This window comes from Pipistrellus hanaki (genome assembly GCF_964339955.1).
Source record: "Pipistrellus hanaki genome assembly, chromosome: 3".
Lineage (NCBI taxonomy): Eukaryota > Metazoa > Chordata > Mammalia > Chiroptera > Vespertilionidae > Pipistrellus > Pipistrellus hanaki.
The window spans coordinates 95,905,252-95,932,466 of NC_140505.1; the positions used below are offsets into that span (position 1 = coordinate 95,905,252).

At 42.0% G+C, this 27,215-nt stretch overlaps 1 protein-coding gene across 1 annotated transcript in view; it reads right to left on the bottom strand.

Moving 5' to 3' along the window:
* Positions 1–18,521, bottom strand: part of IL17D (interleukin 17D) — a 39,091-nt gene extending 20,570 nt beyond the window's left edge. The window contains exons 1-2 of the mRNA XM_084878647.1: positions 17,996–18,521; positions 17,324–17,610 (exon numbers count right to left, since the gene is read on the bottom strand). Coding sequence (XP_084734773.1) covers positions 17,324–17,610; positions 17,996–18,007 — 299 coding nt within the window. The 5' untranslated portion in view covers positions 18,008–18,521. The remainder of the gene's footprint in view (positions 1–17,323; positions 17,611–17,995) is intronic.
* Between the last annotated feature and the right edge of the window lie 8,694 nt (positions 18,522–27,215).

Sequence of the window (27,215 nt, forward strand, 5' to 3'; positions counted from 1 at the left end):
TCCACTCAGCCAGCCTTCCTGTGGTTCTAGATGATGTCCGTTTTGTCTTTTAGTTGTAGTTTTTAAATTGTTGTTCGAGGCAGCAGTTTAGGTTTTATCTATGCCGCCATCTTGGTTTCTCCAGGAATGTCTTTTTTTAGCCAGGAGGGTGGAATTCTTCCACCCTCCTGGAAACATCGACCAGCTGCCTCTTGCACAGGTGTGATTCCAGTCAAGGGCTAATAGGGCAGAATTCGGTTAAAAAGTAAGAAACTTTATTGTAGACTTTTGGTTTGCATGCTTAAGGAATTAAAGTTTCAGAATGTATTTTCTTACAGTTTTTGCTTGATGTTAAAAACATAACACTTGGTTTCCTGAAGAAGGTACATTAGATCTTGAATGTTGGCAAAGAGTGGGTCATAAAAGCTCAGCAGCAGGGGAAAAACTTGCCTCTAAACTGTTTCTCCTTGTGGCACACGGTATTTAATTTGCTAGAGCCTTTTAGAGATGCTAAGGAGGATAATATCCTCCTTTGCACCGTCTGCTCCCAGAGAGGAGCAAAAAGAAAAATTAGAGGAATGGCCTTCATGGTCCCCTCCACCTCCATGTCTTAATCCTGAAATGTTTAAATAAGATCCTGCTGGATAAGCCACCCAGCCTCATTTTTTTAAAAAAATATATTTTACTGAATTTTTACAGAGAGGTAGGGAGAGAGATAGAGAGCTAGAAACGTCAATGAGAGAGAAACATCGACCAGCTGCCGCTTGCACACCCCATACCGGGGATGTGCCCGCAACCAACGTACATGCCCTTGACCGGAATCGAACCTGGGACCTTTCAGTCCACAGACCGATGCTCTACCACTGAGCCAAACCGGTTTCGGCCTAATCCTGAAATGTTTAATTCACCATTAACAGAATTATACAAAGAGCCACCAGAGAAGGATTAAAGGACATGTCAGAGGAAGAAAGACTTGCTTTTCCTATTAAATGGGTAGCTGACCCACAGCTCCTGAATCAAATAAAATGCCATGAAAAATTTGACTTTAGCCAAAACCGGTCTGGCTCAGTGGATAGAGCGTTGGCCTGTGGACTGAAAGGACCCAGGTGTGATTCCGGTCAAGGGCATGTACCTTGGTTGCAAGCACATCCACAGTAGGGGGTGTGCAAGAGGCTGCTGATCGATGTTTTTCTCTCATCAATGTTTTTAACTCTCTATCCCTCTCTCTTCCTCTATGTTAGTGTTTCCCAAACTTCTCTCATGATGAGAATCACCTGGTGGAGTTGTTAAAATACAGATTCCTGAATCCCAACTAAGAAGTGCTAAACTAGAATTTTTGGGAATATATACTCCACTAGGTGATTCTCTTCATGAGAGAAGTTTGGGAAACACTGCTCTATGTGAAAAATCAATAAAATACTTTTTTTTTTTTTTTAAATTTGACTTTAAAATAAAAAAGGTCTTATGAGAAAGTGTACTTCAGAATGGTCCGGCAGCTACTTTTACGGGAAAAATTATGAATAACATTTCTGAAGCATTCTTAGCTCCTTATGATTGGTATTCTCTGGTTCCCACAATTCTGGATGGAGATTATTTACTAAGGAAGGGAAAATTTTTGGAGAAATGTCAGGAGCAAGCCCACGCAAACTGCAGGCTGAATGCCCAAATAACTTATGAAATGGCAGGACAGGGACATATATTGATGTGCAAAATCACCTAAATTATGTGCAACAGGCATATAAGCAAATTAGATTTTATGGAAGAACAGGAAATTAAAAAAAAGTAATAATGTAGGCAACCAAAAAGGACACAAGGTGGTGCTCTAGGGAAAGGTGTGAGCATTCCACCTCTCAATTAAATTAATGAAGATTAAAACCTCTTTTATGTCCTCGATACTAAAAAGAAAATTATTGGGTATTTTTCTATTAATTACTGTTTTATCTGTTTTTGTTGTTTATTGCTAGTTTATTAAGCATAATTTTAATTTAATTTAAATGAAGTGATAGATGGTCAGGCCATTGCTGAGTTTCCCCAGAACAAATAGAATGTGGGAATGGGGAGAGAAAGAATATGAGCAATACACATGGCCAATAACATAGGTCCTAAAAAAATTCCCTAGGTAAAAGGAAGTAACTAAAAAAGGTCCCAGCCCACTGACAAGTCATTTGGTAATCCTAAAAGAAGGACACCCACTCCCAAGAATGCTATTGTTAAAAGTTGCATCTTTGCCATGTTTTTCCCCCGTTTGTAATTTAAAAGTTTTAAAAATATAGGAATGTGTCTGGGATTTCTGTGCTTGTGAAGAGAGAAAGCTAGCTTAAAACAAATGTGTGCACTGTATGATTTCAGATTTTAGATAGTTTTGAGCTAAATTTAATCTCTTTACGATGCTACAAAAAAAAAAAAACCAAAGACTGCTTTTTCTCAAAAGAAAGATGGCGAAGACAATCCGAAGATTTCAGTATTAAAGGGTAATTTTTGTATAATAATGTACTGCATTCCAAGGTTGTCTCCCAAATCTTGGGGGCACTCCTATTTTTATAAAATAAAATAAAGTAAAATAAAATAAAACTTTAGCATTGAAGCCACTGAAAGTCAGTAAATTGTTAAAAATTTTCCGAAGAAAATACCTTCTAAAATTATAATTGGATTTAAAATCTCAAAACTCGGGGGGGAAATGGTGGGAGAATAGACAGACGTGTTCTGAGCCTTGTCCCAGAGCAGAAAGAAGGAACAGCTGAGAGTCACACAGGGAGTATTTGTTGGTGAGTGAAAGGCCAGCTAAACGCCAGCTAAAGGAGAAGGTGGGGGACTGCTGGACGGGGTTACCTTGACTGGGCAGCCCCCACTGCTGCTGGGTTCCCTCTCAGAGCAACCAACCCATATGTGGAGACCGCACCATCTTGAAGGGGAAAGTGGATTATATTGAAAGCTTGAAAAGTTGCAACTGTGGAGACCACGGAACAGATGTGAGCCGCAGAACACCAGTTCCAAATCAAGCAGTTTCAGAGGAGGTCTACACTCCACCACAGAAAGGTGAGATTTCACCTGGAATACGGTGAGGTCTCTGGGAGAAAGAAACATGCGCACTGTGGGAGATGGAGGACTGGGGAAGGTCTGTTCCTAGAAAAGTAGGTGGCTGTTGGGGCTGGCGTGAATCATGAATGTGAAATGGGGTCCTCAGAGATGCTAACAGAGGGAAATCTAAAAAGTAACCCAGAGAGAAACCAAGATGGCGGCATAGGTAAACACCTAACTGCAGCCTTGCACAACAATTTCAAAAAATATAACTACCGTGTTCCCCAGAAAATAAGACATCCTCTGAAAATAAGACCTACTTACAAGTTTCCTTCTGAGTGAAATATAAGGCATCCCCGCAAAAATAAGGCCCCCCTAGGCTAAACATGAGAGATTTGGTCCACTGATTCTGAAAGAAATGGAGTCACGAGAAATTCACCAGGAAATTCAGGAATTGGATTGTTAGGATGATGTTCCAGAAGATGATGACATGATTGTCATTGAATAAATGAGTAAATTCTTGATACTGTAGGATTCACAGTTTGTCTAGTTTGCGTAGACAACTACCATACTACTGTACCGTATACAGATAATAAATTTCCTTTCTTTTCTTTTCTTTTTAAATATATTTTTATTGACTTTTTACAGAGAGGAAGAGAGAAGGATAGAGAGTTAGAAACATCGATGAGAGAGAAACATCGATCAGCTGCCTCTGGCACCCCCCCACTGGGGATGTGCCAGCAACTAAGGTACATGCCCTTGACCGGAATCGAACCTGGGATCCTTCAGTCCGCAGGCCGACGCTCTATCCACTGAGCCAAACCGGTTTCGGCAAATTTCCTTTATTTTCATTTAACAATAAATGTGTACCATATTCTTCTTCATGGAAAAATAAGACATCCCCTGAAAATAAGACCTAGTGCATCTTTGGGAGCAAAAATTAATATAAGACACTGTCTTATTTTCGGGGAAACAGGGTAAAATACAAAATAGACATATTATCCAGGACTACAGGAAAGTTGACTGACTGGAAATTCTACAACTAGAAGGAGAGAGAAAACCAGAAGGAAAATCAGAGGAGCTGTAAAAGCCTAAGGTACGGAGACATGGTGCGTGAGGGGGGAAAGGACGAAGTCGAAGAAGAGGGGCGGCTGAGTGCCTGGCTGGCATTCCCTAGCGGGAAGGAGATAAATGCTCCAGACTGTGCTGAACCTCAGTTCTGGGCGAGACCCTGGGGACCCAGGCTCATTCAGAGGGAATCTAGGCAGTAAGGTGGAAACTCAGGGGAGTGGCGAAAAGCAGAGCCCCGGTGGTGCACACATTGCACGCAGATGGACTGTTGACTGTGCCGCTGAATTGCCCACCCGGGAAGGAGACAAAAGCTCCAGACTGCATTGAACCCCACTTCCAACTGCACTGAACCCCAGTTCTGGGCTCATTGGGGGAGAGACTAGACTGTCTGGTAGTGGGCAAAGCATGAGGGCACCTTTCTCTCAGAGGTGCTTGCAGCGAGTACCAAAGACACTGAAGAACACTGAGACTCAGGAACCTCAAAGGGCGGGGTTGACGGTAAGCCAAGTCTGTAGGCTCCACCCTGAAACTCCGCTCCATCCAAGCTGAACACAGAGGCTTTTGCAATTTTCCAAGTCTAGTCAAATAAGGCTGTCTCCCGGCATAAACACAGCTGATCCTCACAGCCAATTGGCCTGGAGGTCAGTTCCTCCCAGTGATACCAACAACAATCAAGACTTAACTATTGTACAATAAGGCTGTACACACAGTCCACAAAGGGATACACCAAGAGTGTCCACCTCAGATAACTGGGAGGCTGACCCACTGAACCATATAGGACACCTTAACACACAAAGCCACCCTACTAACTCAGGAAAGCAGCGGAAATGCCAAGACAAGGAAACAGATCACAAACGAAAGAAATGGAGGACAACAAGTGACTGGATATAGAGTTCAAAACCATGGTTATAAGGTTTTTCAAGAATTTCCTAGAAAAGGCCGATGAAATAAACGAAACCTATGAGTATATGAAAAGGGATCAACTAGAAATAAAGAATACATTGTCTGAAATAAAAAATATTATACAGAGTCCTAAAAACAGAATGGAAGATCGCAAGAATCAAGTCAAAGATTTGGAACACAAAGAGCCAGAGGACACTTCTCCACAGAAACAAGAAGACAAGAGAATACAGAAAGTTGAAAATAATGTAAGAAACCTCTGGGACAACTTCAAGCAAACCAACATAAGAATTATGGGGGTCCCAGAAAAAGAGAGAGAGCAAGATATTGAAAACATATTAGAAGAAATAGTGACAGAAAACTTCCCCCACCTGGTGAAAGAAATAGACTTACACGTCCAGGAAGCGCACAGTACACCAAACAAAAGGAATCCAAAGAGGACCACACCAAGACACATCATAATTAAAATGCCAAGAGCAAAAGACAAAGAGAGAATATTAAAAGCAGCAAGAGAAAAGCAGGTAGTTACCTATAAAGGAGCACCCATACGATTGTCAGCTGATTTCTCAACAGAAACCATGCAGGCCAGATGGGAATGGCAAGAAATATTCAAGGTGATGAATAGCAAGAACCTACAGCCAAAAATACTCTACCCAGCAAAGCTATCACTCAGAATCGAAGGCCAGATAAAGAGCTTCACAAGTGAAAAAAAGCTAAAAGAGTTCATCACCGCCAAACCAGAATTATATGAATTGCTGAAGGGGGTTCTTTAGGAAGAGGAAGAAAATAAAGATAAAAATTATGAATAACAAATACATAACTATCAACAAGTGAATCTAAAAACCAAGGGAATTAAAAAAATCTGATGAACAATATTAACTGAATATAAGAGAATCAGAGGTATGGAAGGGGAGTGGACTGATGATTCTCAGGGAAAAGAGGAGTGGGGTGGTGCAGGAAGAGACTGAACATAAACTGTGCACCTATGGATGAGGACAATGAGGGTTGGGGAAAGGGCAAAGGGTGGGGTGGGAACCTGGTGGAGGGGAGCAATGGAGGGGGAAAAAATGAGGAACATTTGTAATAATATGAACAATAAAGATTTATTAAAAATAAATAAAATTTAAAAAAAATAAAAATCAACCCAATTTGTTCTGACGCAAAAGAAAAGCCTAAGGATCTTAAAAGTGTGCCAGTTGCTTGGACCCAAGGGGAAAATGGGGATACCCAGACTTGTCTGCAGCCCTGTTGTTTGCACACTTGGGCTTTTTCCTCTTCAAATCCTTGCTTCTGATTACTAAGCCCAATATGTTGGACCACCCAGGTGGGGACACCCTGGGAGACTGCAGGGGAAAGTTGTTTCTCTGGAACCTGGGGATCAGAGTGAGCAGTAACCATCGGAGAGCCAGCTCTGAGGAAGCCCACTCCCACAAACCGGTACTGAGTGCAACAGGGAAAGAAGGATCTAAACACAGGCTAGAGAGGCCAAATAGACCCAAAAGTCAATCAAGAAACACTGCCACCCAGGGGGCTGAATCACAAATTGACTCTTGTGTAATAAAAAATAAAAGAATACAAGAAATTAAGACATGGCCTGCTTAAAAATCAGGACTGGCTTACAACACTGACAAGCAGTAGAACACTTTCCTGATTGGGAAACAGGTGTGCCAAACAGAATAGAGGAAGTGAATGACCTTCACTACTGCACATTTTTTTTGCTTTTTATTTTTTATTGTTTTTTATTTTTATTTTCTTTATATTTTACTTAAGAAACTAATTTTTTTACTTTTTTTAAAAAACATTTTTATTTGTATTTTTTATTTTTAAAGTGTCATTTTCTTTTCACTTTATTTTACTTTGGGATTAGTGTTCTACATTCTATTTTCATCTTTTCTTTAGCATCATTTTACCCGATCTCAACTCTACCTTTATGCCATTACTCTCTTTCTAACCTTTCCCCTTTTGATGACATGTTTCTCTTACCCTTTTCCTGCTTTAGATTTTCCCTATTCTTTCTGTTTACCCTGTTAAAATATCACCCTACTTATATATCTAATTTAAAAACCCCTGCTCCAACTCCATACACATCTCTCTCTTCTGTCTTAACTATCCAAAAAATTGTTTTTCTCTTTGTTCTTATCCTGTTGTTTCCTTGAATGTTGACTATATCAATTCTTTATGCTTTTTTGTGAGATAGTTTTGCTTTTTTTTTGCCTTGTTTTCTGCTTCTGTTTTCCCCTGCCTTGCTTGATTTTAGTTGTTGTTTGTAGTTTGTATTAATCTTCAGGTACTTGTTGCTGGCATTTGCTGGGATTAGTGGTTGTTCTACTGGAGTTTTCTCCCCATATATATATAGTTTGTTATCCTTTTCTTCCTTAGTCTCTTTTCTCTCTTACTTTTTTTCCCTTTTCCCAATTTCATTCTGACACTCCTTTTCCCCCCTCTTTCCTCTTCTTCCTCTCCTATTTCCTAATTTGCCTTTCTCTGGTGGTCAAACTTTATTAGGGATTATCAATAACATGAATATATTTCTGTTCAGTGCCTTGTGTTTTATACCTGGTTGTGTTGTATTTTGTGCCTTTAAATCATTGGAAAAGAGGGAACTACATAACCAGACATCCAGAGAAGAGAGACCATGGGGAGACAAAGAAACAGCTTGCATATTAAAAAAAAAAAAAAGGGGGGGGGGGGGGGGGCCATCACCAGAAAAGGAAGTAAACGAAATACAGGCTAACAACCTGTCAGAAAATTAATGCAGAGAAATGGTCATAAGGTGGATGAAAAGAATGAAAGACAAATTTGACAATATGAGTAAGAACCAAGAGGAAATGAAGAACCAAGAAGAAATGAAAAATGACATCACTGCTGTAAAGAACTCAATAGAAAGCATCAAGAGTAGACTAGAAGAAGCAGAGGACCGCATCCGTGAGCTAGAAGACAAGGTGGGGGAAAAATACTCAATCAGGGCAGCTTCTAGGAAAAAAAAATTAAAAAGCAGGAGGAGAGCCTAAGGGAACTTTTGGACAACATGAAACAAAACAACATCTGCATAATAAGGATTCCAGAAGGAGAGGAAACTGAGCAAGGAATAGAAAACCTGTTTAAAGGAATAATGACAGAAAACATTCTGATATAGGGAAGACAAAACCCACACAAATCCAAGAAGCTCAGAGTCCCAAGCAAAATGAACCTCAAAGTCCAACTCCAAGGCACATTATATTTAAAATGGCAAACACCAACAACAAAGTAAGAATCTTAAAAGCGGCCAGAGAGAGACAGAAAGTTACATATAAAGGAACCCCCGCTGGATCCAAGATGGCTGCGCCCAGGTGAACACCTAGCCGCAGCTGCACACAACAATTTCAATAAAATACAACTAAAATATAAAACGGACATTGCCCAGAACTACAGGAAGGTTGACTGACTGGAAATTCTACAGCGAGAAGCAAGGAGAAAACCAGAAGGAGGCGCAGAGGAGCTGGAAAAACCCAAGGTACGGAGACATGGCGCGCGGAGAGGACGGAGCCAGAGAGGAGGGGGAGGCGGAGTGCCTGGCGGGCGTTCCCTAGCGGGAAGGAGATAAAACTCCGACTGTGCTGGGCCCCTGACTGCTCTGAACCCCAGTTCCCCAGACCCCGGGGACCCAGGCTCATCCAGAGGAAGCCGGGCTGTAAGGCGGGACCCCGGGGAAGAGGCGAAAGGAGGTCCCGGAGGCGCGCACACTGAGCGCAGAGAAGGGAAGGTCGGCTGTGCCGCGGGATTACTCTGGCGGGAAGGAGACAGGGGCTCCAGACTGCTCTGAACGCCACCTCCAACTCCACTTCCAACTGAACTGAACCCCAATACCGGGCTCATTGTGGGAGAGCATAGACTGTTTGGTAGCAGGCGAAATCGAGGGCACCTTTCTCTCAGAGGTGCTTGCAACGAGTACTGAAAGACCCTGAGACACAGGAGCAGCATAGGGCGGGGCTGACGGAAGCCAAGGCTGTAGGCTCCACCCTGAAACACCGCCCCATCAGGGAAGCTGCGAAAATGCGACAATGAAATAGATCACAAACGAAAGAAATGAAGGACAAAAAGTGACTGGATATAGAGTTCAAATCTACGCTTATAAGGTTTTTCAAGAATTTCCTAGAAAAGATCGATAAGTCCTATGAGGATATGAAAAGGGATCAACTAGAATTAATAAGGAATCAACGAGAAATGATAAGGGATCAACAAGAAATAAAGAATACATTGTCTAAAATAAAAAATATTATACAGAGTCCTAAAAACAGAATGGAAGATCGCAAGAATCAAGTCAAAGATTTGGAACATAAATAGCCAGAAGACACTCCTCCGCAGAAACAAGAAGACAAGAGAATCCAGAAAGTTGAAGATAATATAAGAAACCTCTGGGACAACTTCAAGCGAACCAACATCAGAATTATGGGGGTCTCAGAAGATGACAGAGAGCAAGATATCGAAAACATACTGAAAGAAATAGTGACATAAAACTTCCCCACCTGGTGAAAGAAATAGACTTACAAGTCCAGGAAGCGCACAGAACTCCAAACAAAAGGAATCCAAAGAGGACCACACCAAGACACATCATAACTAAAATGCCAAGAGCAAAAGACAAAGAGAGAATATTAAAAGCAGCAAAAGCAAAGCAGATAGTTACCTATAAAGGAGCACCTATACGATTGTCAGCTGATTTCTCAACAGAAACCATGCAGGCCAGACAGGAATGGCAAGAAATATTCAAGGTGATGAATAGTAAGAACCTACAGCCAAAGATAATCTACCCAGCAAAGCTATCACTCAGAATCAAAGGCCAGATAAAGAGCTTCACTAATAAAAAAAAAAGCCAAAGGAGTTCGTCACCGCCAAACCAGAATTATATGAATTGCTGAAGGGGGTTCTTTCAGAAGAGAAAGTAAATAAAGATAAAAATTATGAACAACAAATACGTAACTATCAACAAGTGAATCTAAAAACCAAGGAAATTAAAAAAAAAAAATCTGATGAACAATATTAACTGGTGAATATAATAGAATCAGAGGTATGGAAGGGGAGTGAACTGACGATTCTTGGGGAACAGGGGAGAGGGGGATGTGGGAAGAGACTGAACATAAACTGTGCACCTATGGATGAGGACAATGGAGGGTGGGGAAAGGGCAGAGGGTGGGATGGGAACCTGGTGGAGGAGAGTAATGGGGGGGGGGGGGGAGAGGAACATTTGTAATAATATGAACAATAAAAAATTTATTTAAAATAATAATAATAATAATAATAATAATAAAATAAAAAGAATATAGGAAGCAAAGAAGGAACACAGAGGTAAAGAATAAGAATGGTGAAAAACAAGTACCTATCAATGATAATTTTAAATGTAAATGGATTAAATGCCCCAATCAAAAGACACAGGGTAACAGATTGGAAAAGAAAACAAGACCCATATATCTGTTGTCTGCAAGAAACTCACCTCAGAAAAAAAAAGATGCACAGAGACTGAGGGTGAAGGGATGGAAAAAGGTTTTCCAGGCGAATGGAAATGAAAAAAAAAGAAGAAGAAGAAGAAGCTTATATATGGGTATCAATACTTATATCTGAGAAATTAGATCTCAAAGTTAAAGACATAAAAAGAGATAAGGAAGGCCACTTCATAATACTAAAGGAAGCAATCCAAGATGAAATAAATCTGGTGACCATTTACACACCCAATACAAGAACACCCAAATACATTAAACAAAAAACAAAAAGCAAAAAGCAAAACAAAACAAAACAAAAAACTCCTAGAGTTAAGCAAGGGAGAGATTGACAGCAATACACTCATAGTAGGAGACTCTAATACCCCACTATCACCACTGTACAAATCCTCTAAACAAAAAATCAGCAAAGAAAACACCAATCGTAAATGACTTATTAGACCAGATGGAATTAATTGACATCTTTAGTACATTTCACCCCAAACCCACAGAAGATAAATTCTTCTCAAGTGCACATGGGTCATTTTCAAAGATAGGTCATATGCTGGGACATAGTCAAAGTCTCCTCAAATTCAAGAAGATAGAAATCATACCAAGTATCTTCTCAGACCACAGTGGCATAAAACTGGAAATCAACTACACTAAAGACAATCTAAAAAAATCTAACACATGGAGACTAAACAGCAAGCAGTTAAACAATAATTGGGTTACCAGAGAGATCAAGGAAGAAATAAAAAAACATCATGGCAACAAATGACAATGAAAACACAACAATCCAAAAATCTATGGGACACAGCAAAAGCAGTCCTGAGAGGGAAGTTCATAGCTCTACAAGCTACTGCAAAAAACAAGAAATAATGATAATATATTACCTAATCCTAAAGAGCAAGAAGTAAAGCTCAGTGTAAGCAGAAGGAAGGAAATAATAAAGATCAGAGCAGAGATAAACAACATAGAGACCAAAGAAACAATACAAAAGATCAACAAAACCAAGAGCTGGTTCTTTGAAAGAATAAACAAGATTGATAAGTCTCTAGACAGGCTAACCAAGAAACAAAGAGAGAGGACTCAAACAAAATCAGAAATGAAGTGAAATAACAACAGACCCCACAGAAATACAAAGGATTGTTACAAAATACTACGAACAACTTTATTCCAACACATTGGACAACCTTGAGGAAATGGAAATATTCCTAGAAAAATACAACCTTCCAAAACTCAATCAGGAAGAATCTAAACTAGAGGTGTCGAACTCAATCAGAGAAGGGGCCAAAATCTAAAATCCAGCCTAAATTGCGGGCCGAATGGTTTACTGAACAGTCATAAACTGACAATGTCATAAACTGACAGCGGAGTGCAGTGATGACAGCGTGGTGCGGGCCACATTGCAAGGCCTGGCAGGCTGGATTTGGCCCGCGGGCCTTGTGTTTGACACATGTGATCTAAACAGTTTAATAGGCCAATAACTATGTAAGAACTTGAAGCAGTCATAAAAAATCTTCCAAAAGCCCGAGGCTAGACGGCTTCACAGGGAGTTTTGCCAAACATTCAAGGAAGAACCAAGACTCCTCAGACTATTCCAGAAAATTCAAGAGGAGGGAAATTCTATGAATTCAGCATCACCCTACTACCAAAACCAGACAAAGACAACACAATGAAAGTGAATTACAGGCCAATATCCCTCATGAACATAGATGCCAAAATCTTCAACAAAATTCTAGCAAATCGGATCCAGCAGAACATCAGAAAGATCATACACCATAACCAAGTAGGATTTATCCCAGGAATTCAAGGATGGTATAATATCTGCAAATCAATAAACGTGATACATCACATAAACAAACTGAGAGATAAAATCATATAGTCATATCAATTGATGCAGAAAAAGCATTTGATAAAATCCAACACCCTTTCTTGATAAAAACTCTCAACAAGGTTGGAATAGAATGATCACACCTCAACACAATAAAAGCTATATATGATAAACCCACAGCAAACATCATACTCAATGGGCGAAATCCAAAACCATTTCCCTTAATAACAGGGATAAGACAGGGATGTCCACTCTCGCCACGCCTGTTTGATATAGTACTGGAAGTTTTAGCCATTGTGATCAGACAAGAAGAAGAAATAAAAGGCATCCAAATTGGAAAAGAAGAAGTAAAGCTGTCCTTATTTGCAGATGACATGATATTGTACATAAAAAAACCGAAAGATTCCATCAAAAAACAGACTTATTAAAATAAATTTGGCAATGTAGCAGGATACAAAATTAACGCCAAGAAATCTATGGCATTTCTATACAGCAACAGTGAACTTACAGAAAGAGAGACTGAAGAAGCAATCCCATTTACCATCGCACCAAAAAAATTAAGATAGCTGGGAATAAACTTAATCAAGGAGATAAAAAGACCTATATGCGGAAAACTACAGACACTGAAAAAAGAGGTAGAGGAAGACGTAAACAGATGAAAGAACATACCAACATACTTGCTCTGGGGAGAGGTACAGTAAATGTAACTTTACTAAGACACCCCACTAAGCCATTATATAAAAAGTCTTGTCAATGACACCACACCCCACCGAGGAAGAAATTAATTGGCAAGACTGTTATAGTGGTTACCCGACCACCAACTAACTTAGCAACAGTTTTCCTTTGTGGATTGGAGCCCCTCTGGGTCTGAGCAGAGTAACAATCGGACCCTAAAATGGAGGGGACCGCATCCTGTCCACATGTTGATGCAAAGCCCTCCATTTCATGGCCTGGAGGAGGATCTGTTGGATCCAGTTACCACATGACAATTGGCCCCTACAAAACATGCAACGGAAATTAGCTGCTGCACTTGCACCTGTTAAATGGTATAGTTTTAATTATAGCTCAGATAATTCCATTTGTACCTTATGGGGAACTCCCAACGAGGCAGTATTTGCCACCTCCTGTGTGTTTGATCCTTCTGTACTCCTCTCAGGCTCCATCCAGATGTGCCTTAATGCTACAAGCCATCTGTATGAGGTGTTATGCACAGGCTGCACACTATCCCATTGTATTAATTCTATATTCCAAAAGGATTCCCTCGTGATTTTAAAACGACTGGCTTCTGCTTGGGTTCCTAGTAACCTGAGCCTTGGGAATCTCATCAAACCTACCAACTGTTACATGACCTGGTAAAAATCTAAAAAAGACAAAAATGATTTCTTGGAATGTTAATTGCAGGAATTTTTGCCCTTATAATGTCACTTATTTATGTGGGCATTGCTGCTTCATCCATGCTACAAACTGTTCAAACTTCTCAGTTTTTCCATCCCTTCACCCTCAGTTACAGAAAATGTAACGAAGACCTTGTCTATACAAAAAAGAACTGACAGCCAGTTTGAGATTGAATTGTTGGCATTCAAGTCTCCAGTCCTGTGGATGGGTGATAAAGTCCGCAGCCTAGTGCAAGGGTATTCTTGCATTTGCATCTCAGCATAACCACTACTGCTTGTCTCATTTTTGTTCTCATATGTTTATTTCTAGTCTGCAGATGAGGAATGAAGAGTCTTAAAAATGACTCAAACCCTTTAGGCGGCATTCAGTTTTCAAGATTTATGAAGGAAAAGAGAAGGGGGAGATGTTGGAAGCTGCCCATTGTCTTCACTGGCAGAGCGGTGTGGACAGGAGCCTGGAAGGCTGGGGAGCAGTGAGCCCTGGCGAAGGTCAGAGCTGCACCAACTGTTTAGTCTAGACAATGGTAGCTGAAGCAACTTCCCAACCAGACAGTCATGTAAATCCTCACTGATAAGACAGTCTGTCTGTTGCTGGAATTGCCTGCCTAAGGGCTGTAGGTGGATCCCAAACTGAATAAATGGATGGCAAAGACAGCACAAGTGGAATCCTTCCTCTTGCATTGGGCTCCCACCTGGCCCCCCAATTTTCAAATTATTATTTCTCGTCTCATCTCTGTCATTTGTGGTTGGCCCTTCACCAGAGCCCAACCCTGAACCACTCAGGATGTGGGTCATCACAGACTTTCCATAGAAAGACATCAGCTTCACTGATGTTTACTAATGGCCCACCCAGCGCCTGGGCTGCCCTGATGGTCCCCCGTTTTTAAGACTTCCCATTCCCTGTCCTCCTCCTTCACTCCTGGTCCTGTTTCTTTCCTTTTATTTCTTTGCTGTTACTGCTCTCCATGGGACTGTTGACTAAAAAATAAATTTGGGTGTAGCCTCTTACATTCCCTGCAGGAGAAGGGCTATGTGAGAAAGTAACGAAGCCTGAAAACAAATGGTTGTGCACTATTCATTTCCTAGAGTAAAGCTATCTTTAGGTTACTACCCAGAACTTAAAAATATAAACAATAAAAACTATTCAGAGTACTAGGAAGTGTTTATATTTAGGATTTCCACACAAGTGAGTGTATCTTTCAATCTTCATAAACCTCACTGTTCTTACAATATATTCCTGACTATGTCAATTTAGCTTAAAAAGAACGTATTGATTCTATTTTTGGCATTTTTGTTTTTAGAGCTCAAGAGAAACAAACATGATGCCACAAAATAAATGAGAAAATATTTTTATATTTTGGAGGTTGAATGTTGATTTTCTAATAATGCATTGGTCAGCAGCATGGGATATCCTCTGATGGAATCACAGGGTCCATTTACTGTCTGATCCTGGCCCAATTATTACTTTTTATTGATTTTTTTTTATTGATTTCAGAGAGTAAGGGAGAGGGAAAGAGAGATAGAAACATCAATGATAAGAGAGAATCATTGATTGGCTGCCTCTTGCACATCCTCTACTGGGGATAAAGCCGGCAACCCAGGCATGTGCCCTTGGCCAGAATCAAACCTGAGACCCTTCAGTCTGCAATCTGATGCTCTATCCACTGCGCCAAACCAGCTAGGGCATGGCCCAATTCTTTATGCTCTCCAAGCCGAGTTCTTCATCGGTGGTCAGCCCAGCGCTGGGTCGCAAGGAGCTCTGGGAAAGCTACCGAGTTGTCCTTCACTCCTGTGCTCTCAGGAAATCAAGGGCCATTGTTACCTGTGGAGCTTCGTTTCTTTAGTATCTGCTGTGTCCTCATGGTTACTGAACTTCCCTTTCTAGCCTCTATTTAAAAATTAAGATGTTTTTAAAATAAGGAATGGATGAACAAGGCAGGAAATAGTCAAAACAAAAGTGAAAGTCTTGTCTCCTTCCCACCCTTATCCCCTCTTGAGAGGCATCATGATAGCCAGATTCCAAAGATGCCCCAGTGTGTGTGTGTGTGTGTGTGGGGGGGGGGGGGGGGGGGGGGGAGTTTAAAATAGCACTTAACATATGTCTGTTATGTAACTGCTTCTCTCTTTACTGCCACAGGCAGAGGACTGCTTATACTGTGCGCCTTGCCTGCCTCTCTGATGCTGATGATAGATTCTCCACTGAGGCACTTTTAGACCAGCCCCCTTCCCTCTATAGTACCTTTAAGCACATGTGTCAAACACAAGGCCCGTGGGCCAAATCCAGCCCGCCAGGCCTTGCAATGTGGCCCGCACCGCGCTGTCATCACTGCACTCCGCTGTCAGTTTATGACATTGTCAGTTTATGACTGTTCAGTAAACCATTCGGCCCGCGATTTAGGCTGGATTTTAGATTTTGGCCCCTTCTCTGATTGAGTTCGACACCCCTACTTTAGAGCATTAATCAAACTAGTTACCTACTGGTGGACACTCTAATCCCTTGCTATTACCACAGTAAACACCACTTGTAACACGGACAAGTGTAGAATTCCAAGTGGAACTGCTGGGTTGAAGAGCATGTGATTTTATTAATACTCAACTGCCCTCCATCAACTTTGTATCAGTGCACACCCTCTACTGCACAAGACACCTTTCCCTGCAACCTTGACAACAGAGCCTGATGGTTGGAAAAAAAAAAAAAAAAGTTTTTCAGTACAGTTTTAACATGCATTTCACTCATTGTGCCTGAAGTCCAGCATCTCTTCATGTTTCCAGTGCCGAGTCATTTGACCTCCTTTCTGGGGACTGTCCACGGCCCTGCTCAGCGTGTCACCAGGCCTTCCTTTAACTGGTTTGGAAGAGCTCTTTAGGGAAGGACCCCTTAGTGACATGGGCCACAGGTATTCCTCCCTCTTTGCCCTTGTATTTTTCTTTTTAAAATTAAATTTTTTCAAGAATAAATGGGGTATATTTATATAAGTGAATTGATGAATCTTGTTTCTTATGATTTGGAGTCTACAAAGTAGGCCTTCTCTCCTCCAAGATTATAAATATAACTGAACGTGCTTTTATCTGTTTTTGTGGTTTTACTTTTTGCATTAGAATTTATTTTCATATAGGACTGAGATCCAATTGTACTGGGAGCTGTGCCCAACGGGTCTTTACAAACTACCGCTACTATCTTGTGTTATACTCTCCCCCTGCTGGCCCTCAGGCCCTCAGCCACCTTTGGGAAGCACCTGTGGCCTGGAGAGGTCCGCATTGGCCATAGAAAATGCAAAGGGAGCAGCTTCTGTGCTGAGAAGCCTCAAGACTATTATGAGAGCTATGACTCATTAGGCAATAGGTTAGTGGCATCATCGCTCCGTTATAATGTACGGAACCAATGTCCTATATACTTCCCACCCAGACATCACGTGGCGCCTAGCTGTACAGAGCAGCAGGTTCTCTTCAAGGGAGGTGGCGGGCCTTTGTGGGACTGAATTGCTCTCGACCCAGTCGCACCACCTGTCCTGGGACACCTACCTACTTGGCTTTCCCCCGCCGCAGCATGCGCCCGTTTCACCCGCCCATCCCCGTACCCACATCTCCCTGCCTCGCCCTTCCACTCCCCCGCTCCACCCTACCTCTCACCCCCGCTGCCCTTCCCCCAGTCTCCGCCCGCCCCGGCTCCCGCTCACCTGTAGGCCCAGGGCGACACGCTGCGGAGCGGGGTGGGCGGCCGGAAGCGGCGGTCGGGCCGGCCCCCCGGGCAGCTGGCGTTGCGCGCCTGCTCGCGCGGGCCGGGCTGCAGCGTGTGCTGGAAGGCGCCGAGCACGCCGGCCGCCAGGCGCCCGTACAGCTGCTCCAGGAGCTCCTCGGGCCGGTCCGCGCAGCCCCGCGCCGGCCGCCGGCCGCTCCTCGGGGCGCCCGCCCGGCCCGGCCACAGCAGCATCGCCAGCAGCGCGCCGGCCGCCAGCGTCCGGACCTGCGGGACAGGCCGCTCAGCCGCTCCGCGCCCGAGGATGGGCGCCGAGCACACCGGCCCCCGCGCGCCCCGCGGCCCCGCCCCGCGCCCCGCGCGCCCCGCGCCGCCGCCGCCGCCGCCGCCCCGCGCCCCCCGCGCCCCCCGCGCCCCCCGCGCCGCCCCCGGAGCCCGCCGCGGGGGCGCGTGCGGCGTGCGCGTGTGCGTGTGCCGGCCGGGCTGCTGCGCCGCGGGCTGCGAGTGCCTGTGAGCGGCCCGCGCCATCGCCTCCCGCCGCGGCCGCATCCCGGCCCGGCCCGGGCGGATCCCGCCGCCCCTCCTCGGCGTCCGGCGAGCGGGGTCCGGGGCGAACCGGCGCGGGGAGCCTCCGCCGGCGGCGCGTACTCACCAGGGCCCCCATGTCCCCGGGATGCTGTCGGGATCCGCACGCCGCCGCTGCCGGGACCGCGGGCCGGACTGGGCCGGGCTGAGGAGGGGCCGCGGCGGAGGTGGCGCCGCCCCCGCCGGTGTGCGGCTCCGCGGGGCCAGCCGCGCCCGCGGGGGACGGACGTGCTCGCGGGAAAGGCGTCGCCGGTGACCGAGCTCAGGACCGCGCCGGCCACCGGGGAAGCGGGCCCAGGTCCTGGAGGATTCTCTCCCGCGATGACTCCCTCCTCAGACGCTGCTGCTCAGAGACATTACAGACTTTAAATGACTTCCAAGGACGAGAGGGGGCAGTTTCTCCTTTCTCCTAAACTCCGAGAAAATGATCCTTCCGTGTCTCTGTCAACGGGGAAAGAAAGGACTAAAATCTCTCAACTTGTATTTTTACGGCTGTGAGTGTCACAGGGTTGGGGATTCCTACTTCATGATAACTAAATTGTAAGTGCAAGCAATTATGTCAAATAAACCTCATATCCTGTGAATAAATGAAAGGGAACATACTTAAATTGCACGTGTCATATTTAAAGAAAACGCTCATTTGTTCATTCCACACATTAACGCTTCATGCTTTTTAGGTGGCAGGCTCATAAATATGGTCATTGTACAGCAGTAATAATTTGAAAATAAAAACAAAAGATCAATACCTGCTGAAACATTTTCAAACATGTGGAAAATACTTGTCATGGCTCCCTGAATCATTTGCAGCTTTGGTGTTTGACTATCTTACAAAGCCATTAGTTAAACTACATTTCAGCTATTGCAGTGTAGAAAAGCAACACTTTTATATGCCTTGAATATTCTATAACTGAAGGGTTTAGGAATTAATGTTATTTACTACTAAAAATCCCCAACCAATATCCAACTTAAGTGATTTATAGCTTTTGGTGGGTAAGCATTTCTTTTGAGGTTATAAAACACATTTTTCTGATGAGTAAATTGTTAATGTTCTTTTTAAAATATATTTTTTTTTATTGATTTCAAAGAGGCAGAAAGAGGGAGAGAGAGATAGGTCTGTGAAATATGCCATTGGTATTTTAATGGGGATTGCACTGAATCTGTAGATTGGGTAGTATGGACATTTTAATGATGTTGAATCTACCAATCCATGAACACAGTATATTCTTCCATCTGTTTACTTCTTCCTCTATCTCTTTTTCCAGTGTCCTGTAATTTTCCAAATACAGGTCTTTTACCTCTTTAGTTAAGTTTATTCCTAGCTATCTTAATTTTTTGGTGTGATGGCAAATGGGATTGCTCTTTTTAGTCTCTCTTTCTGTAAGTTCACTAATGGTGTATAGAAATGCCATAGATTTCTTGGCATTCATTTTGTATCCTGCTACATTGCCGAATTCATTTATTAAGTCTGTTAGTTTTTTTTATGGAGTCTTTTGGGTTTTTTATGTACAATATCATGTCATCTGCAGATAAGGGCAGCTTTACTTCTTTTCCAATTTGGATGCCTTTTATTTCTTCTTGTCTGATCACAATGGCTAATACTTCCAGTGTTATGTCAAACAGGAGTGGTGAGAGTGTGTATCCCTGACTTGTTCCTGTTCTTAGGAGAAATGGTTTTAGTTTTTGTCCATTGAGTATGATGTTGGCTCTGGGTTTGTCATATATGGCTTTTATTATGTTGAGGTATGATCCTTCTATTCCCACCTTGCTGAGGGTTTTAATCAAGAAAGGGTGTTGGCTTTTGTCAAATGCTTTTTATGCATCAATTGATATGACTATGTGATTTTTAAAAAATATATATATTTTATTGATTTTTCACAGAGAGGAAGAGAGAGGGATAGAGAGTCAGAAATATCGATGAGAGAGAATCATCAATTAGCTGCCTCTTGCACACCCCCTACTGGGGATGTGCCCGCAACCAAGGTACATGCCCTTGACTGGAATCGAACCTGGGACCTTTCAGTCCACAGGCCGACGCTCTATCCACTGAGCCAAACCGGTTTCAGCTCGTTCTAATTCTTTAAGTTAGATGATTTACTACCATTTTTTCTTTTTTCTTTTCTTTTCGGCCTGTAGAGCTATGAAACTTCCCTCTCAGGACTGCTTCATTGTGTCCATAGATTTTGGATTGTTGTGTTTTCATTGTCATTTATTTACAGGATGTTTTTAATTTCTTCTTTGATCTCTTTGGTAACCCAATCATTGTTTAATAGCATGCTATTAATATTTGCTATTTTAATTATGATGCGTCTATATGCGACATCCTGATTGGGACCTTCTATGCCTCCTGAACTTGTGTGACATTTTTCTTCACTAGGTTGGGGATGTTTTCTGTCAATATTTATTTTATTAAATTTTAAAAATATATATTTTTGTTGATTTCAGAGAAGAGGGAGAGAGAGAGAGAAATATCAAGGATGAGAAGAATTATTGATTGGCTGCCTCCTGTACTCCCCCTACTGGGGATTGATCCCACAACCCAGGCATGTGCCCTTGACTGGAATTAAACCAATGGGCCCTACAATCTGTAGGCCGGCACTCTACCCACTGACCCAAACCAGCAGGGGCTGTCATTATTTCTTTAAACCAGGGGTCTTCAAACTACGGCCCGCGGGCCACATGCGGCCCGCAGAGGAGTCTGATCCGGCCCGCCAGGTTTTTTGGGCAGTGAGCGCAGCCGAGGTGTTACAGTAGGAATTAGTAGTTCATATAGTCCGGTCCTCCAGCTCTCTGAGGGACCATGATCTGGCCCCCACTTTAAAAAGTTTGAGGACCCCTGCTTTAAACGGATTCTCTGTTCCTTGCTCACTCTCTTCCCCTTCTGGTATTCTGTCATGTGCATGTTGTTACATTTATGTTGTTATGTTTATTTGCTTCTTTGTATTAGATAGTATTGCTCTGCCTCCCAGTCTTTGTGGGATAGCCTTATGTAGAAAGTGTCTTGAGGGGTACAGTGGTGTAGTCTCCTTGTTCAGCTGAGCTGGATGCTCTGGAAATGACCCTTGAGTGCATTGTTTGAGCTCTCTGTTACACTTGGGACTTGATTGTGGATATCCCATATGTGGGTGAGATCTTCCTTTTTACTTGCTGCCATTGAGGTTTAATTCCATTGTCATCTTGCCAGCCATCTAATGATTGGGGACTCCTTAGCCCAGAGGATTGGTCTCCCTTGAATCTTACACCTTGATTGACCCTGTTCTGAGCTGTACTTCTTTACCCTACAGAACTGGCCCCACAGGTGTCAGTTGCAGATATTTTGGGTCCTGCTTGCTTTTACCTTGCTGAGCAGTCTGGGATGGGGTCTGCAATGGGGAATCGAATTTCTATTTCTGACTAATTAGACCAGGCAAAAACTAAAATCCTACAGAGACCCACCTCTGCCTGCAGACTGATTGGATTTGGTCTGGAGTAGCCTCAAGCAAACATCTACAGGTGGGGTGAGAGGTTTTCCAACAGGGCAATTGCTTCTGCCTGGAGGTTGACTGTTATTTTTGGTGTCTTAATGGGCCTCAGAAACTCCACAGCGTGGGGCAAGGGATTTTCCAATAGGGTGGTCAACTGTCTCCTCCCCTAACCCCCCCACCCCAGGCAAAAGCTACAGGATTCCAGAGGTCTGCCTGAGAAAGGAATGGCTCAGCACAGGAAACAAGGATTTCTGCCTTCTGAGTTTTAACTCGAGATCCCTCAAACCTGGCTTATGTTTATAGAGTTCCAGCCCACTCTACCCTACCTCTGCCAGAGGCCAGAGTGAGTGGCTGCACTCAAAATGTTGTGTGTAGGCCCTTTAATTGTGTGCCTGCATTCTTAGCCATCTCTCCCTGGCAGACACCAAACCCTGATGTTTTTCACAGCCAGATGTTATGTGCTCTCTGCTGGGGGGCCCAGCTTGGTAATTAGACACCAGTGGCAACCTCCCACAGCTGAGATATCTCTCCTTAACTTCAGCTGCTGTCTGTGGGAGCCCCACTGCCCTTCCACAACTCCACCCTTCCTACAGTGACTATGTGGTCTCCACTTTCCATCCCTGGTTATCAGGGTTTTCTCCAGCTAATCCTCAGGGTGGTTCATATGTATTTTAGGTGTAATTCTAGTTTAGGGGCATGTTTGGGGGCTTCCACTTACTCTGGTACCATTTTTAATCCCCCCTCTTGGATTTTTTGGATTAGTTTGAAGAATATAGGTATTAATTTCTTCTTTGAATGTTTAGTAAAATCACCTGTGAAGCCATCTGGACAAGAGCTTTTGCTTGCTTGGAGTTTATTTTTATTACTGCTTCAATTTCATCAGTTGTTATTGGCCTATTCAGGTTTTCTGATTTTTCCTGATTCAGTTTTGTGAGCTTCTATTTTTCTAGGAATTTTTCCATTTCATCCACATTGTCCAGCTTGTTGGCATATAGTTGTTCACAGTATTGGCTAACAATTTTTTTTTGTATTTCTGTGGTGTTCATTGTTATATTGCCTCTTTCATTTCTGATATTATTTATTTGGGTCCTCTCTCTTTGTTTCTTGATGAGTTTGGTTTGGGGTTCATTAATCTTGTTTATCTTTTCTAAGAGCCAGGTCTTGGATTTATTGAATTTTTGTATTGTTTTTTGTTTTTGTTTTTTGTTTGTTTTTTTAGTCTTTATAAAGACTTCTGCAATAACCTTTAGTACCACTGTTTACTAACTCTGGGCTTTTGTTGTTGTTCTCTTTCTAATTTTTATAGTTGTAGGGTTAAATAATTTATTTATTTATTCTTGTTTTTTGAGATAGGCATGTAGTGCTGTAAACTTCCTTCTCAGGATTGCTTTCACTGTGTCCCATAGAATTGAGGTTGTAGGTTCATTTCTTTCCAGGAGGTTTTGATTTCTTTCTTGATCTGATTTGTAACCCATTCTTTGTTTAATAATATGTTATTTAGCCTCTATGTATTTGAGTGTTTTTATTATAGTTGATTTCTTTTTTTTTTTTTAAATATATTTTATTGATTTTGTACAGAGAGGAAGGGAGAGAAATAGAGAGCTAGAAACATCGATGAGAAAGAGTCATCGATCAGCTGCCTCTTGCACACCCCCTACTGGGGATATGCCCGCAACCAAGGTACATGCCCTTGACCGGAATTGAACCCGGGACCCTTCAGTCCCCAAGCCGATGCTCTATCCATTGAGGCAAACCGGTCCCGGCTATAGTTGATTTCTTATTCTTCCATTGTGATCTGAGATAGTGTTTCAAATGATTTCAGCCTTCTTGAATTTGTAGAGACTTGTTTTGTGTCCTAACATGTGGTCTATCTTTGTGAATAACACATGTGCACTTGAGAAGCATGTATATTCTGCAAATTTGGGGTGAAATGTTCTATAAATGTCAATTAAATTAATCTGATCCAGTGTGTAATATAGAGTCACTGTTTCCTTTTTGTTTGGTAGATCTATCCAGTGAAGTCCATGGGATGTTAATGTCACCTACTATGATTTTATTATTGTCAATCTCTCCCTTAAAGTTTTTTAGAAGTTTTTTCATATTTAGGTGCTCCTCTATGGGATGTTATATATATGTTTACCAGGGCTATGTCCTCTTGTTGGATTGATCCCTTTAGTATTATGTAGTATCTTTGTCATCTTTTGTGATGGCCTTCATTTTTGTCAGAGATGAGTATTGCTACCCAGCTTTTTAAAAATTTCTATTTACATGGAAATTTTTTTTATCCCTTCACTCTCATCCTATGCGAATTTTTTATTCTTGGTGGGTCTTTTGTAGATAGCACTACATGGGTCATGTTTTTGTATCCATTCAGCTACCCTATGTCTTTTGTTTGGAGCATTTAATCCATTTACATTTAATGCTATTGTTTATAGGTACTTGTTTATTGCCATTTTAAATTCTGTATGTCTGGGTTTCTCTCTTTGTTTCTTCTCATTACAGCAGCCCCCTTAGCATTTCTTGCAGTGCTGGTTTGGTGGTGATAAACTCCTTTAGTCATTTTTTTGTCTGAGAAGCTCTTTATTTCACTATCTATTTTGAATGATAGCCTTGCTGGATATAGTAATCTTTGGTTTAAGATCCTTGTTTTTCATTACCTTAAATATTTCATGCCATTCATTTCTGGCCTGTAGAGTTTCTTTTTTTTATTATTATTATTTTTTTTTTTTAAATATATTTTATTGATTTTATACAGAGAGGAAGGGAGAGAGATAGAGAGTTAGAAACATCGATGAGAGAGAGTCATCGATCAGCTGCACCCTGCACACCCCCTACTGGGGATATGCCTGCAACCAAGGTACATGCCCTTGACCGGAATCGAACCCGGGACCCTTCAGTCCCCAAGCCGATGCTCTATCCATTGAGCCAAACCGGTCCCGGCTGGCCTGTAGAGTTTCTGATGAGAAATCAGCAGACAATCTTAAGGGAGCTCCTTTATAGGTAACAAATTGCTTTTCTCTTGCTGCCTTTAAGATTCTTTCTTTGCCTTTAATTTTTTTTTTTTTTTAATATATTTTATTGATTTTTTTTTTTTGCCCCCCACCCTCCCTCCCACACATCCCCTCCCTCCCCAGAGTTTTGTGTCCATTGGTTATACTTATATGCATGTATAAAAGTCCTTCGGTTGATCTATTATCTCCCCCAGATCTTCCTCCCCTCCCCGCTGTAATTTGACAGTCTACTTGTTGATTTACTGTCTCTATATCTATCTTTTGGTTCATCAGTTTATAATGCTCTTTGTTATCCACAAATGAGTGAGGTCATGTGGTGTTTCTCTTTCATTGATTGGCTTATTTCACTCAGCATGATGTTCTCCAGTTCCATCCAGTTTGCTGCAAATGATGAGAATTCCTTATTTTTTATGGCCGCATAGTATTCCATTGTGTAGATGTACCAAAGTTTTTGGATCCAATCATCTGCTGACGGACACTTAGGCTGTTTCCAAATTCTGGCTATTGTAGATTGTGCTGCTATGAACATAGGGGTGCATATATCCTTTCTGATTGGTGTTTCTAGTTTCTTGGGATATATTCCTAGAAGTGGGATTACTGGGTCAAATGGGAGTTCCATTTTCAGTTTTTTGAGGAAACTCCACACTGTTCTCCACAGTGGTTGCACCAGTCTACATTCCCACCAGCAGTGCACGAGGGTTCCTTTTTCTCCGCAACCTCGCCAACACTTGTCGTTTGTTGATTTGTTGATGTTGGCCATTCTGACAGGTGTGAGATGGTACCGCATTGTTGTTTTGATTTGCATCTCTCGGACAATTAGTGACTTTGAGCATGTTTTCATGTGCCTTTTGGCCTTCCTTCTGTCTTCTTTTGAAAATGTTCTATTTAGGTCCATTGCCCATTTTTTAATTGGATTATTTATCTTCCTTTTATTTAGTTGTATAAGCTGTTGGTAGATGTTGGAGATTAAACCTTTATCAGTGGTATCATTTGCAAATATGTTCTCCCACACTGTGGGCTTTCTTGTTGTTTTGTTGATGGTTTCTTTTGCTGTAAAAAAGCTTTTTATTTTGCTGTAGTCCCATTTGTTTATTTTCTCTTTAGCTTCCATTGCCCTAGGGGTAGTATCAGTGAAGAAGTTCTTTTGGCATACGTCTGAGATTTTGCTGCCTGTGGATGCTTCTAGTATTTTTATGGTTTCCCGTCTGATGTTTAAGTCCTGTATCCATTTTGAGTTTATTTTTGTGAATGGTGTAAGTTGGTGATCTAGTTTCATTCTTTTGCATGTGTCTGTCCAATTTTCCCAACACCATTTATTGAAGAAACTGTCTTGACTCCATTGTATATTCGTGCCTCCTTTGTCAAATATTAGTTGAGCATAGTGATTTGGGTTGATATCTGGGTTCTCAATTCGATTCCATTGATCTATATGTCTGTTCTTGTGCCAGTACCAGGCTGTTTTGAGAACAGTGGCTTTGTAATATAGTTTGAAGTCTGGTATTGAGATCCCTCCTACTTTACTCTTCTTTCTCAGGATTGCTGTGGCTATTCGGGGTCTTTTATTGTTCCAAATGAACTTTTGGAGAGTTCTTTCTAGGTCGGTGAAATATGTCGTTGGTATTTTAATGGGGAGTGCATTGAACCTATAGATTGCTTTAGGAAGTATGGACATTTTGATGATGTTGATCCTACCAATCCATGAACATGGTATGTTCTTCCATCTCCTTACATCTTCCTCTATCTCTTTTTTCAGTGTCGTGTAGTTTTCCCCATATAGGTCCTTTACTTCCTTAGTTAAAGTTATTCCTAGATATCTTAATTTTTTTGGTGCGATGGTAAATGGAATTGCTTTTTTAGTCTCTGTTTCTGCAGTTTCTCTGTTGGTGTATAGAAAAGCCATGGATTTCTTGGCATTAATTTTGTATCCTGCTACATTACCAAATTCATTTATTAAGTCAATTAGTTTTTTAATGGAGTCTTTTGGGTTTTTTATGTACAATATCATGTCATCGGCAAATAAGGATAACTTTACTTCTTCTTTTCCAATTTGGATGCCTTTTATTTCCTCCTCTTGTCTAATTGCAATGGCTAGTACTTCCAGTACTATGTCAAACAGGAGTGGCGAGAGTGGGCATCCCTGTCTTGTTCCTGTTCTTAGAGGGAATGGTTTTAGTTTTTGCCCATTGAGTATAATGTTGGCTGTGGGTTTATCATATATAGCTTTTATTATGTTGAGGTATGATCCTTGTACTCCCACCTTGTTAAGAGTTTTTATCAGAAAAGGGTGTTGGATTTTATCGAATGCTTTTTCTGCATCAATTGATATGACTATATGATTTTTATCTTTCAATTTGTTTATGTGATGTATCACGTTTATTGATTTGCGGATATTGTACCATCCTTGCATTCCTGGAATAAATCCTACTTGGTCGTGGTGTATGATCTTTGTGATGCTCTTCTGGAGTCGATTTGCTAGAATTTTGTTGAGGATTTTAGCATCTATGTTCATGAGGGATATTGGTCTGTAATTCTCTTTCATTGAGTTGTCTTTATCTGGTTTTGGTATTAGGGTGATGCTGGCTTCATAGAAGGAATTTGGAAGTGTTCCTTCCTCTTGGATTTTTTGGAATAGTCTGAGGAGGATAGTTTTTAGTTCTTCCTTGAATGTTTGGTAAAACTCTCCTGTGAAGCCATCTGGCCCTGGGCTTTTGTTTGCTGGAAGCTTCTTTGCCTTTAATTTTTGCCATTTTAATTATGCTGTATCTGGGCATAGGCCTGTTTGGGTTCTTCTTGCTTGATACTCTCTGGAATTTTG